General features: G+C 34.5%; 1 protein-coding gene across 1 annotated transcript in view; it reads left to right on the top strand.

Moving 5' to 3' along the window:
• The window catches only part of MEOX2 (mesenchyme homeobox 2), a 66,297-nt gene that overhangs the window by 38,449 nt on the left and 12,830 nt on the right, over positions 1–15,018 (top strand). The window contains exon 2 of the mRNA XM_043589015.1: positions 10,071–10,243. Coding sequence (XP_043444950.1) covers positions 10,071–10,243 — 173 coding nt within the window. The remainder of the gene's footprint in view (positions 1–10,070; positions 10,244–15,018) is intronic.

The raw sequence follows: 15,018 nt of genomic DNA, 5'->3' as shown, positions 1-15,018 counted from the left end.
ATTATTTCTGAGGTTAAATAATAACTAAGTGATTTACTTCTCAAACCCTCTATATGAAGAAAATTATTAGGAGAAAATATTTCCAAATAAATAAATATGTGCACAGTGTTTAAGAGAGTGGGTTTATTTGTTTATTAAATCCCCCTGAGCAGAAACTTAGACATTGATCCCTCTGAGCCTTATAAACTGTTACTTCACCAGTTTCACTGGAAAATCATAATTAAACCTTGCTTATTTCATTTGTAGACAATCAAAAGTGACACAGATATGTTAAGGTCTTCATTAATTTTCAATGTAAAATAGAAGTTTGCTGGTTACTATGTAAATTCTAAACTTAGTAGGTTTTAGGTTGAGTTCTGTTTTCAGAACAAAATTTCCCTACAGTTAAAAAAAAACGAACTTTCTAAATCCTCATTCTATCAACCTATCACTGTCAATTACTGAAGTCCTGGGGTACAATGTTAGGGTCCTTCCTTGAGAATGGCTAGAACTTGCAACTGAGTATTGAGTGCCTGCGATGTGTGGGCACTGTGCTAACTGATTTACTTAATTTAATCCCCTACACTTTAATTATTTGTTAAAGATGAGAGAAAAGGAAGTTTAGTGACTGAATAAGCAGATTAGTGGCAAAGACTATGCTATGCTCTTAACATCTGTTCATTTGGCATCTTGGGTAATAAAGACTCTGTGTAGATTTAGCTTTCATAGCCTTATTTAGTATCACAATTAAAGGGTGGTATTTCTCAAATCTTTGTTTTTTGAAAAGGCCATGCAGTATGCAAAGGGTATTTAGGGAGTTCTGAAAATGTACTTATGTCTATTTTTACAGTTGACACATGAGGCCTAGAAACATTGTGTGACACTATGAGACCTTCAATGACCCTTTAGTCACCCTGAGTCTCATTTTTCTCACCTATAAATAGAGCAGGTTTACAAATAGATGATTTGTAAGAATCTATTCAAATTCTAAAATTCATGCATATTAAATCAAGATGTATTAATTAAATCCAAATTTATTAATTAACTAAACATATTTAATTGAATAATTAAACTAGTATTAACTATGCTTTGATGTATTATAAAAACATAATACTCTTCTGAAATCTGTTGACACATTTCTAGAAGTATAGCTTAGGAAAATGGCAAAAAAAGATTTATGTATTTTTTTTTAAAGTGTTTTGAGAGAGAGAGAAAAAACATGAGCAGGGTAGCGGTGGAAAGAGAGGGAGAGAGAGAATCCCAAGCTGATCCCAAAGAGCCTGACACAGGGCTCAATCTCATTGGATGCAGAGCTTGATCTCAGGACCCTGAGATCATGACCTGAACTGAAATCAAAAGTTGAACACGTAAGCAACCAAGCCACCTACATGCCCCTGTTTATCTGGATTTTTAGTTGAACTGAAGTCCTATATAGTATTGAACAATGCTAAAATGGGCTTGAGGGTTGCTATAGACATATCCTGAGTACAAACCTGAATGCTGCTAAACATCCCACAGTGCCCAGGCTAGCTATCACCACCCATTCATCTTGAATATGTGCATATTTCACTGGACATAAATGTAATAAGAATTATCCAGTCCAACATATCAATCAATAGTGCTGGGGGTTGTAGCTATAATCTGTGTGAAGTCTGTTCCTTCACTTGTGTAATATTCAGTCTCCTTGGTTTTAAATTTTACAATAGTGACACTGATTTGGTACTTTTCTACCTGAACATGTTTAGAGATATTATAGATACAAAATGAAAGTGATGTTTCTCATGTTTATCTACTATTAATTGAGGTAGTAAGTGCTTTGAGAAGTTAATATAAGTAGTATTGCTGTGATGCTTTCTCTTTTTTTAAGCTAAAGGTGATTTAAATTCTAGTAACAGAACAAAACCCTTTAGGGTTATGGCTGGAATCATAATCCACAACCAAAGTGTGAAAATCAAAGATCCAGCAGAGATTCAGAATTAGGTGCTTAGTACTGGGAATATGAAGATTAATAAAGCACACTTCTTAATCTTAGATTAGCTGGAGTCTAGAGTTCAGAGAAGCAAAGGAGATTTAAAGATAAAAACAAGCTCAATCACTTATAAGACTTACTTCTCTAAAAATGTATTAGAGTCACTGTGGTGACTGGACAAAAAAGGCTCAGAATCATAGCAAAAAACAAGCCCTCATACTCTTAGAAGATGTAGGCTTGTCTTCCACAATAAAAACAAAACAAAATGAAACACACACAAATAAACCTTTTTTGGAAGCTCTCGTGCTACATGTCCCAAGGAACTTACCAAGCTGCTAGCAGAATTGGTACTGAATTGTTGGTACCTCACTGCAAAAGCTATATGGTGTTTTCTGAAGTCATAAGAGATCTCAGGACTTTTTGCCCTGTTGACAGTTGTCAATTAGATGTGTCACGATTCCTCTGGCACTGCCAAGTTACTTCTTGCCTCTAATTTCTGAAAAGAGTTTCTCCCTTTGTATTCTTCAACACCATGTAACTCCATGCCATTTCCTGACATTTTTACTGAATGGAAGGTAAATGGAGGGGGGCTTATATGGAGGTATACATCCTCTTCATGACCTTGTCTAGTGTGTCTGCATGTATTACGATGTAAATGTGAATGCCAATATTATCTTTATATACTTCTTTCTAATTTAAGTTTATTTAAGAGAGAGCATGAGCAGGGTAGTGGAAGAGAGAGAGGGAGAGAGAGAGAGAGAGAAAGAGAGAGAGAGAGAGAGAGAGAATTCCAAGCAGTCTCTGCACTGCCAACACAGAGTCCAATGTGGGGCTCAAACTAACGAACCACAAGATCATGACCCAAGCTGAAATCAAGTGTCGGATGCTTAACCAACTGAACCACCCAGGCACCCCAGATTGTCTTTATATTTGCCTTCAATTACTGAATAAATGAGAACAGTAGTATGCATCATAGATTTATATTCTAGTTGAGAAGATAAAGGATCCGTGTAGTGACAGCATGTGGTAATAAGCCTTGGAGGAAAAGAATAAAGATCGTTTGATGAGACCTCAGAGGAAGGGTGCATTCTTTAAATTAATATAATCAGGAAAATATAATGGAATGCTGTATGTCATCAGCTTTTCACTAGGGATTCCACTGGAGGTGCGAATGGTGATTTTTGTGAACTCCTTTGCTAGCAGGCACAATTCAAACATGTACGTGTGCCTTGTTTTGTTGGACAGATGGCCATGATATTTTGGTAGTTTATGTTTTCTCTCTGGGATACCACAAGAAGCATAAAGTCAATTCTGGGCATCTGTAACCAGTTTCTAATACTAGAAGCATCTAGCAAGATTGAAGAAGTTTACAGTTACCCGGAAGACATATGCTGGTGTTGTCTTTGTATTAAATACTTTGAACTTGGTAGTCAGAGCTAAGACTTTGCTAAATTTGACTGAAGGAAATTGCATTGTATTCCTATTTTGTGTGTCTTTGGCTTCTTTATACATTTCAATCAAAATTACTATTTTATTAAATATATGTGGAATTGTACAATATTAATTATGTTAATTTCATAAAAACTTGTTAGTTGTTTGTGTATTTTATTTTGTATTTATGTCACAGAGGAAGAACCATAAGGCTTACATCTTCTTACTATAAGAAAAAACTACATAGTAAATAAAAAATAAGACGGGCAAGGTAATGAAATTAAAATCAATTGTTAACATGTCACTGTTTAAAAACAAAGGAACTCTGCTAAGAAGAGGCTGTAAGGTAAAAATGGATTCATATATTGATGGGCACAAAAAGTAAGGAATTGAAATGAGTTATTAAATAGATAACTTTTAGGGCACCTGTGTGGCTTAGTCAGTTAAACGTCCAACTTCGACTTAGGTCATGATCTCATGGTTCATGGGTTTGAGCCCTGTGTTGGGCTCTGTGCTGACAGCTCAGAGGCTGGAGCCTGCTTCACATTCTGTGTCTCCCTCTCTCGCTGCCCCTCTCCCCCTCATGCTCTGTCTCTCTCTCTTTCTCAAAAATAAATAAACATTAGAAGTTTTTACATAGGTAACTTTTATTTTTTTAATGATTTTTTTTATTCAAGTACTATCAACACACAACACATACAAATACATGAGTGTTTCAGGTGTACAATATAATGATTCAACAATCCTATACATTCCTCAGTGCTCATCAAGATAAGTGTACCCTTAATCCCCTTTACCCACTTTCCCCTTACCCCCACCCAACTCCCCTCTGGTAACCTCCAATTTGTTCTCTATATTTAACAGTCTGTTTTTTGTTTGTTTGTTTGACTTTTTTTCTTTGTAATTTGTTTTGTTTTTATATTCCATATATGAGTGAAATCATATGGTATTTTTCTTTCTCTGATTTATTTCACTTAGCCTTATACCCTCTAGGTCCATCCACATTGTTGCAAAACAGTATGGAGGTTCTTCAAAAAATTAAAAACAAAATGACCATATGATCCAATAATTTCACTACTGGGTACTTACCCAAAGAAAATAAGAACACCAGTTCAAAAAGGTCTATACACCCCTATGTTTTTTTGCAGTACTGTTTACAATAGGCAATATATGGAAGCAACCCAAATGTCCATCCATAGATGAATAAAGGTATGGGATAATTATATATACCCCATAAAGATATGGGATATATATAAAATAGAATATTACTCAGCCATAAAAAAGAATGAAAACTAGGGAACTCTTTTAAATGGGCTAAAATTCCTGTAACTGCCATTATCTCAAAATTATAAAGGAGAGAGGAAGCAAAGAGAAGGACTTTGTTACATTTGTAAGTTTATTCTAGGAATGGAACACAATGCCAAGGAAGATCATTACCTACTTTGCGGAACCATCTACATATATGTTGTGGATGACTTTAGTAACCTGAATATTTTCTTCATGCAAATTATGAGATCTATGTTTTCAAATTATTCACGTCCATATTTGCACTAAATTATTAAATTGGGACCAATTTAGGAACAACCCTGTGCTATTATTAGGTCTCTATGTCTCTATCTCTCTCATTTTAAAATGTGACCTAAAAATATATATATTTTATAAAGTATCTTACATCTTTCTTTTCTCCTTTATGTCATTACATAATATAGCATGATTGTGTAATAAGTTACTATTGTAATATTTGCTGATATAAGCAGCTATTGATAAATACTGACACAATCATGTATGCTAATTTTTATTAATCTCATTTTAAGAATTAGTTGTATAAAAATAAGCTGAAGTGTAATGGGAGACAGTCAAATCGGTAAACTAAGATTTACTATTACATAATAGTAACTATTCTATTACATAAAATTTTTAGCTATACACAGTGAATCTTTCAATATAGCCCACCAAGTAAGAATCTAAATGCCTTTAACAGAAATAAGCAAGGTATGCTCTAAATTATTTATTCAAAACATATAGTTGGATATACAGATATAATAAAAAATGAATATATCTTCAATTTCACTAAACTGGGATTTATCTGACTTTCTTCATTCCTGAGAGCATATTAGACAATCCCATCAATAATCAAAGAGGCAGTGAGCAGGAAGGCTGGATGATGAAAAAGTACATCAACCAGTTGACAATCACTGGTCCAACCCATAGAATTATTTTTGCATGTTGAATACAACTATTACATTACTGTTGCTGTTACTAAACTAAAAAATGGAAATTCCTTTTTTTTAATCTTTGAAATTTGGGTTTGCTTTGTAAATAAAAAGAAGCTGTTATTGTAGCTGTATGTTTTTCACATCAAAGGCGCGAGAAATAGTGGATGTTTTCAGTGCATATTTCTATTGTGGATTTAGTATAATGGTTTTCAATCCTGTTTTTCCTGTAACATCTCAGTGTATAACAGACACATTCATTAGTAATAGTAACTCACTAAGGCTAAGGTTCTCAAATCTGGAGAGTGGATCGTAGATAGGCAAGTGGATTTAAGAACCCCTGAGGAAGGTTGTTTACTCTGGAAAAAGAAATATGGAAAGGCTGAAATTCTTACCCATTTAGAAGCTGGAGTGGCAAGTTGGATAATTTACCATAAGGAAGTCTATTTCCCATTTAAATGTGAAAATTACTAGCATCAATAGGATTATTCTATAAATTTCCCCATCTCCATCCACAATCCTTATGCCCATGTAAAGATAATTATAGCTTCCTGTGCCAACTATTTGTGCAGCTTTGTTAATAATAAATGAATATCTGTCATTTTGAATAGAAAACAAAACATTGATACGAGAAGTTGCAAAGGACTAAAATAGGCTGTGGCTTAGAATTCATTCTTCCTTCAGAATATGAAACAAATATTCATTGTAGTCTAAGCTATAGAGACATTCCTTTACATTTTGATATTTTACAGACATAGGTAAATTATGTTCTTCATTTAAACAAGTTAATAAGCTTACCCAGGGTAGCCAAAAAATATACTCAATCATACTTTAATATTTCTCTTTTGCTAAAAAGCATTCTGTGCCACTACTGAACAGACCAAGCCCTTACATTACTTGTCTTCAATAAAACATTATTATCTTTTGGCATCCCCTTGCACTAGGGGAAATAAAAAGTCACATGTGGAGAAGTTCTAAATGCTAGACAGAAATGATCCTTGGAGGGCAATTTTTATCCTCCACGGAAGTATTGCAGACTTCTTCCATTAGCATAGTCCCAGGGAGCAAAAGGTTAGGGAACTGGGACCGCCAGCTCTACCTGAACACATAAGTCAACATTTCCTCCAAGCAGCGAGGGAGTGTGAGAGTGCACCCACATGTGCATTAAAGTATCTGAGACGAGGAACAACAATTGTAATATTTTACATTGGAATATACTGTACAGATGGTGACATTTTGTTTGTGGTTGTAGGGAAGAAAGTAAGGCAGTTTCCAGATCCCACCCCCCCACCCCCAACACCTACCATTTGGCATTGGATATAGGAGGTTGAAGAAAAAGGAGAGATTTTTGCCTCAGTTGAAACAGCTGGGAAACAGATGGAAGCTGGTGTGCAATTTGCCAAAAGCCTTGTCCAAGTCTCCCACCCATTTTCCACCAAAGAAAAGCCAGTCAGGTGACAGTAGTAGAAGCCTTAGGGTCAGCAAATGATGGGCTTCAGGAAGTGCAAGAAAAAAAATTAATCAAAGATATAGTAAATACAAGTCCAGAATTATAGTCCCAAGGAGCATGTTTTCAATAGCACAGAAAAAGTGGGAGCAAACCTGGTGAAAACCACAACAGAAACACAGATACACAGATGAAAGTGTCCACCGAATTAATTGATGTTGGTGCTGCCTCAATTACATTGGCATTCTCTCTTTTAGGTGATGAATTAAGGAAGCACACACCCACTCTTTATCATGTTAGTTACAGTATAATTATTCCATGTGTGATTATGGTAAATTTAAGTATGTACAGTTCACATTGTTTTAGTCACTGGATTTTACTATGAGCTACTTTGGTTTGGAATTCAAGCATTCAATAAATTGCTTTTGGATTTAAATGTTGAATTATAGCCAGACTTTTGTTTAAATTCAGTCACTGGATGTATAAACCTCCTGTTGTATATTTCTAGTTAGAATGGGCATGTATATAGATCTACTCAAGTGACCATTTGTAACAAGCATTGGCCCAAATTTTGTGTGCTTTTAATTTGTGTGTGTGTGTGTGTGTGTGTGTGTGTGTGTGTGTGTTGGTTTTTAAGCACTTTTGAATACTACAAAAGTTAAAGTATTTCAAAAATAAATATAAATTAATAGGCTTTCCTCATTGTGCATTTGTTCATTCATGCTTATGTAAGGGACTGTGTTAACCATGAATCATTCAAATTGAAATGCTCATGAGAAAAAATGTTCTGACTTTGCTGTCAGTTTCCAGAGTTGCTTTACTGAAAGGATAAGAGTATTGTCCCCATATAAAGAATAATCAGCTTCAGATTTTAGACTGAGTATGGTTCCAAATTGGCAATAAAACTTTTGATTCACGTGAGAACATAGATCCTGTGCGAGGGACTTCTGAATATTCTAGGCTGTGACTGGGTTTCCAGTCTGTCAGGACAGCCAATGGAAAAATTAAATTAAAAGAATTCAGTCATCTAGAATATTTACTCACACAGAATAGCTAAATGCTCCAAAGATGAAGAGATTGGTAAATCTATAGCAAAAAAAAAAAAAAAAAAAAAAAAGAGTGGCGGGGGGGGAATGATAGACTTCAGGTTCCACTTTGATTCAGGTAAGTTGGCACTGTGTGCACACGGCCTACCTGAGAGCTGACACATCATCTATTACATAAGTTATATATGATCCTAGTGGCTTACTCTAAAGTACAACATGTATGTGACATGTCACAAACCATTTTTGCCTTGGATAAAGCCCTACCTTCTCTGACAAGGTAAGGAACCAGTCAACACAGGAGTAAGTGTCCACACAGGGGTAAGCCCAGAAATGTGGTCACTGAAATCCGAGGAATTTCTGACTGCACCACTGCATCAGTGAATCATACTCTGTGATCCCTCAGAAGAAAAGTAATGGCCAGTGTCCCAATATTTTGATGCAGGCTTTCTGTAGCTGCTGCTATTATTGGATCTACACAGCTTTACATCTGGCCAAACAAGATTCTAGAAAGAATCAGAACTAAACTGTTCACATTAGAGCACCTTGTCTAGCGGATTCCCACTATGCAGGGAATTCTTGACTTCGGTTGGACTTTCCAGACAAACAGAAAAGAACACTGACATATGTATATTATATTAAATTAGTATTAAATACTAATAATATATATATAGTACTTAACATATTTAACTACATACATATAAATGCACATAGTACTTAGCATATTTAAGCATCACTGAATGAAGAAACAAATGTTTCTTGCCCTTGAATGTTAACCAAAAAGATCTTTCCTAAAGTTTACCATATTACATTTGTCAATTTAAAAAATAAAATGTCACTCTTTGTAATCTTTGATTAACCATCATTTTCCTATATTGTCTCATTTGTGCTCAAGAAGAGTTCGTTGTACTTGCACCTGATAAGACATCACAATTTGTGTGTACATGCTCAAAAATAGAGAACTGAAGTGATTTTTAAGGGAGCACAAACACACCACTTTACCTTGTTATGTTGCTATTTCCTGAAGATAGATTCAACATGAATCACTAGAGCTGGTTCAATTACCTGTTATTCGTTTAAACACGTGAAATTTTTTTGCATTATAGGCACACAATGTGTTCTTTGGTATAGTAAGAATGTCTTCTAACATACATCTCAGGGATATGATGAGGATAAGTGAAATACTATATGTTAATTATGTCTTAAACTCCTAGGAAGAAACATGGAATAATACACCCTAAATTATTATTATTTCTACATGGCATTATAAGATTTGGTGTTTGGATAGCTTTTGTTAGGTGTTGTGCATCTTATGTTTATCTCATATATGATGAAAAAACATTAAAAAACTTTGCATATTTTGAGTTATATGAACACAATTTTATTTATAGACTCCACATTGGAATATTTATTGTACAAAATTAAAGAATAGCAATGCTATTGCACTTGAAGAGGCTGAACTTAAATGGAAATTAAAAGATCAGTAGAACACATTCATATGTATGCTTTGAGCTTGAACTGACTTTTATGGTCCAGTTGCTAAACATTTAAATTGCTTAAATGTTCATAAACTAAGTCAACACTTTTTTTAGGAATTACAAAATTTAATCGTACTTAGATCCCAACTGTATATATGTTAAACAACTTATTAGACATAAATTTATATCTAAAATTATTTCCTAGAAATGGTTTATTTTATATATTGATCTTTTCATTATAATAGCATATTAAGAGCAATTAAATTTTTTGTTCATATTTTGGAATTTAGGCTGTGAGTCACGTGAGCGTAGATTGAAAAATAAGAAGTGTGTCTTATCCTGTTGTGAGATCAGTCTTAACTATCTTTGCTGTATTTTTCCCATTTCTAACAGTACCTGAAAAAAGGAGTTACTCAATAAATGCTTCTGGTATGAATGTTGTGATTGAATGCATTTGAATGAATGAATGAAGCAAATCTACTTCTTTCTTACTTTTTTTCTTTTTTTCAGATTCCCAGGAAGGAAATTATAAGTCAGAAGTCAATAGCAAACCCAGGAAGGAACGGACAGCTTTTACCAAAGAGCAAATCAGAGAACTTGAAGCAGAGTTTGCCCATCATAATTACCTGACCAGACTGAGGCGATATGAGATAGCAGTGAATTTGGATCTCACTGAAAGACAGGTAAAGTTGGATACTGTTGTGATTATGGTATTTTTAATTGCATTGAATCAACAATCTTCTCTTGCCATTTTTGAAATATCTAGATTTGTGGTTCTTAAATACCATATGGAAGACAGGTGTTCTATTCCATGATATTTGGGCCCAGCAAAATGACAAAATTAAGGATAAAATGGCAGTGTTTTTAGGAAAACTATATTCAGTTTAAGGAATTATTCTTTATTCTGTAATTGTTTTTAAAATACTATTTCTTGTATATAATGATGGCATATAGTGAGCAATTTTGTTTGCTTAAATTTTAAAATCTCCTTATTTGGTATAGTAGAAAGCTTGCAACCCCATGTTAGTTTCCTCTATTGCTCAGGACAGGGTTTGCTACGTTTGTTACCATAACACATTAACCCCCAAACCTCAGTGACATAAAAAAAATGTTCACTATTTGCTCGCTGTCCATACTTACAAGTCCAACATTACAAGCTATCACTCACAGACCCAGTCTGACTCTCTGGCATCTCGACATGTGGTGTCCTTACTAACCACAGGAGGTAAGAAAGAGTTGGAAGTTCATGCATTGACCTTTAAATGTTTTCACCTGGAAATGACCCATGTCACTTCCATTTATACTCTAAGGCCCAGAAATCATCAGTGGTTCCACTTAAGTTCAAGGGGGCTGGGACATGATGGGGGCAAGGGCATGCAGATTATTGGTAAATATTTCCCAACTACTTTTGAAATTATATTGGATGGCCTCAAAAATCCAGAAATTCTGAACTCAACTCAGAAAACGCTGAAATTATTAATGATCTGTCGACCTCAGTTGATAAAACCTAAAAAATACTGTTTAATTAGTTAAATTTTAGGTTCTCTCTTGAATTTTATTTGCTCCAGTAGTGCTTCCAGTGCATTCTTTTTATGGATTCTGATTTGCCCTGGGAGAATCTAGCCTACTGATGGTCAACAGTTGCTAATCTTTAGAAAAACATTCCTGAAAGGCAAATCCAAACAACTTTATGGACAGTGCAGTTATGATTGGCACTCCCAGGACTAGAGTCTCATTTCCTCTTTCACTGTGTGCACCTCCTCTAGGGATCCCATTGGAACCAAAGAAATACCAACAGGGTGTGGACAAATGAATACTATCTTAGGAGAGCAAGTTATTTTATCCAATTTCTTAAATCATCTGCTTTCTTTCTGCTAATTTCTGTGCTTCATCTTTTGGTGGGATATTTCTGGGTAGTGGAAATATAGAGAGAAACACTTTTATGTGGTTTTATTTATTGGCAGTTTATATTTTATTAAATATTATGACTAGTGCCTACGTTGTGAAGCACAAAATTCTCCTTCTCTTGAACTTCACATACAAGGTTCCCTCCATAAGCGTATAACATTTGGCACGCAGGAGAGGAGAATCCAAAATCTGCATTATCAGACATCTTTTTTTTCCCCCATTTTTTTTTAAACTGGGAACAGATAAAGGAGGGAAGGAATTACAGGTTAATGTATTTATACAGAGAGTGAATTCAATAAAAAGAAACCATGTTATATATGATACATAGAGGAAACAAATGAGGATTTGCTTCCAAGCTACTGAAATAATGGGATTCAGTACTACTCTCTTAGTCAAGAGAAATGTCAAGGTTCTGTTCTTGGTATTCCAGAGATAGTTGTGGTTATCTGTGGTTATTTGATTATAAAGCAGAGGTTTCACCTTTGGCTTAGAATAATTTCATTTTAGAAGCAATTCTATAAATTTGGCCTGAGAATTTTGAAGGTATTTTGGATATTTCGTTTTCTTCATGAGTTGCCATTCCTGATAAAGAGTGATGTGCAATTATATGCAAAATTATATACACACTTTTTAAAAAATCTTTTTTAATCTTTATGTTTGAGAGACAGACAGAGTGCAAGCAGGGGAGGGGCAGAGAGAGAGACACACACAATCCAAAGCAGGCTCCAGGTTCCAAGCTGTCAGCACAGAGCCCAATGCGTAGCTCAAACTCATGAACTGTGAGATCATGACCTGAGCCGAAGTCGGATGCTTAACGGACTTAGCCACCTAGGCGTCCCCCCCTCCCCCCCCAACACACAATTTTAATCTTTGCCTTTTTTTTTTAAAGTTCCCTATCAATTTTGTATCAGTTAGCTTTTTGTATGTAATAATGCACTTAAAAATCTTAGTGGCTTCAACCAATAACCAGTATTTAATTTGCTCACAATTTTGTGGGTCAGGGATTTTGACTGGGCTCAATTGGGTTGTTATACTGCTGGGCTTACCTAGATCCATCATAGAGCTGTAGTCACCTGGTGGGTTTGAAGAGCTGGTTGGTCTAGACAGCCTCAGCTGGGACAGCTTGTCTCTGTTGTGTGTGGTTCCATCTTCTTCTAATAGGCTCCCTGGGACTTTTCAAATGGTGGTGGAAGCATTCCCAGGAGTAAAAGAAAACTCCAATGTACAAGCTCGGTTTCAGTGTAGAAGGAGACAATATAAGGGAATGAATACATGGAAGGAAGGCAACATTTGTTGGAGGCCATTACTAAAACAAGCTAACTATACCTTTATGGGGTAAAAATAGCAAAAAAAATAAGTTGAGATATAATTGGCTTTGCGAAGAACTTAAATTTGGTTTTGTACAGAATTTTATCCTATAAAAATCTTTATTCATAATTTTGCAAGTTAATATGAAAGGGAGATGTATCCGTGTGGAATCCAAATTCCCAAAGTTAAGTCTTTAGGTGTGTCTGTATGACTCAGTTGGTTGTGTCTGACTTGTAATTTCAACTCAAGTCATGATCCTAGGGTTGTGGGATCAAGCCCTGCCTCGGACTCTACACTGAGCTTGGAGCCTGCTTAAGATTCTCTCTCTCATTCCCTCTGTTCCCCTTCCTGGCTTGCACACTTTCTTACTCACAACAATAACAAAAATTTAAGTCTTTAGTGGGCCACTATTTGTTAGTAAGAAAAAATTGAATTATTATGATAAAAATTTGAACAAATTTCTCTAATTGCAATTGTTTATTCTTAGGCAAGTAACAATCTCCCTAAGGCACAAAATGGAAATTAATACTACCTTCTCGGGGCACCTGGGTGGCTCAGTTGATTAAGCTGAGGTTGATCTCAGCTCAAGTCTTGATCTCAGGGTTCTGAGTTCAACCCCTATATTGGGCTCTACACTGAGTGTGAAGCCTGCTTAAGGAAAAAGAAAACAAAAACAAAAACTACCTTCTCTTGCTTCTACTCAGGTTTGTATGTCATAATAAATATGAAAGTATTTCTAGCATAAATTATAAAACACAAGTGTCAATCAGAGGGGCGAAAAATCTTTGCCATTCAAGACATAGTGAATTGTTCGGTAATACAAATATTTGTTGAGCTAGATGCTAAAAATTAAATCTTGCTAAAATAAGCTAGACAAGTCTCTGCTAGAAGTCATGGAAGGACAAAAATCAAACAAGTATTAACAATTGTGATGAGTGTTGAATGTCACAAAAGAGGAATGACAGAGTTGTATGGGAGAATGTTCCTGGTTGTGCCAGCTGTTCATTTTATTCCTAGACTTCTATGCACATGCAGTATCTTAAATTGAGAATCTGAAGGCTTTATTTATGTTTTGTGGGATGAATTTTACTATGCTAAGTTTATCAGAAAAATATTATATGCTGTCAGGCATCAATTTTGATATTTTTAAAGGTCTGAAAACATATTCCTTCAATATGCCAGCCCTCTTGTCCCAGTGAGATATTTTCAGTTTATTTTCTCAAGGTTGGGCTTTTAAATTTATAAACATAGAGTTATAAACTGAACCCATTTCATTCATCTTCTTTTAATTGTCTTACAGTAATTGTAGTACTTTGATTTTGTATTAATGCTATACATGTTTATCTATGTAATCTATATCCTAACACTATATATTCTTAAATAACACTCCTTTTATAGGATTTCCAGATGTAAAATTATTCTAATTATAGACATGCACTTTTTTCATTTCCATTCTGCAAGATTTATCTTTTCATACTTTAAAATAACCTGAGACTTATATCTAACTCCATATTGTGCAGTGTTTTCCTTAACTTTAATAGAACCTTTAGTCTCTTAAAATATTTTTCTTGACTTTAAAAAAGCTTTTCAAGACTTAAATGCAAAGGTAGAATTCATAAGTATATAATGTAAAGGGAAAATAAATATTAAATAAGCTGCAACAATTTAGGGCAGAATTGTTTTAAGGAAATAACTTTCTCCTAAATGGAAACTGACTTTATAATCAGAAGTAATCTTCAGATGTACTTTCATCTAAGAATTTTATATAATTTTTTGTATAATTTAATTTTATACAATTATATGTATACATATACATGAAATATACATATGTATAACTGTTAAGTTATTTGTATATACTCCTACTTTGCTTAGTGATATAAATCACTAATCAATATATTTGCTACATTTTATTACAGGTCACATACATGTAATTATAAAGATTTACTCTGATGCTTAGGTTTCCCTTAAGGAAAAAAGTAAGATATGTTAAATCCTGAAATATCACTCAGGACTTGAATTTTCAAACCCCTATCTGAAGAATAGTTCTGAAATCTCACAAAGAAGTCAGATTCTTATGTTTGTGTCTTCCATAATGCAGTGCCTCTGTAGATCATAATCCCCTTTGAACTCCATCTGGCCAAAGAAGAAGAAAAAAAAAGGCTCATTCTGCAAAGTGATTCCACATTAGCATATAGGCATTAAATAAAATTATTTTATGTCAAATAAAAATGGAGATACTAGA

The sequence above is a fragment of the Prionailurus bengalensis genome, chromosome A2 (genome assembly GCF_016509475.1).
Source record: "Prionailurus bengalensis isolate Pbe53 chromosome A2, Fcat_Pben_1.1_paternal_pri, whole genome shotgun sequence".
Taxonomy (NCBI): Eukaryota; Metazoa; Chordata; class Mammalia; order Carnivora; family Felidae; genus Prionailurus; species Prionailurus bengalensis.
Note: the sequence above shows the minus strand (reverse complement) of the source record. Positions and strands in the feature narration are given on the sequence as shown.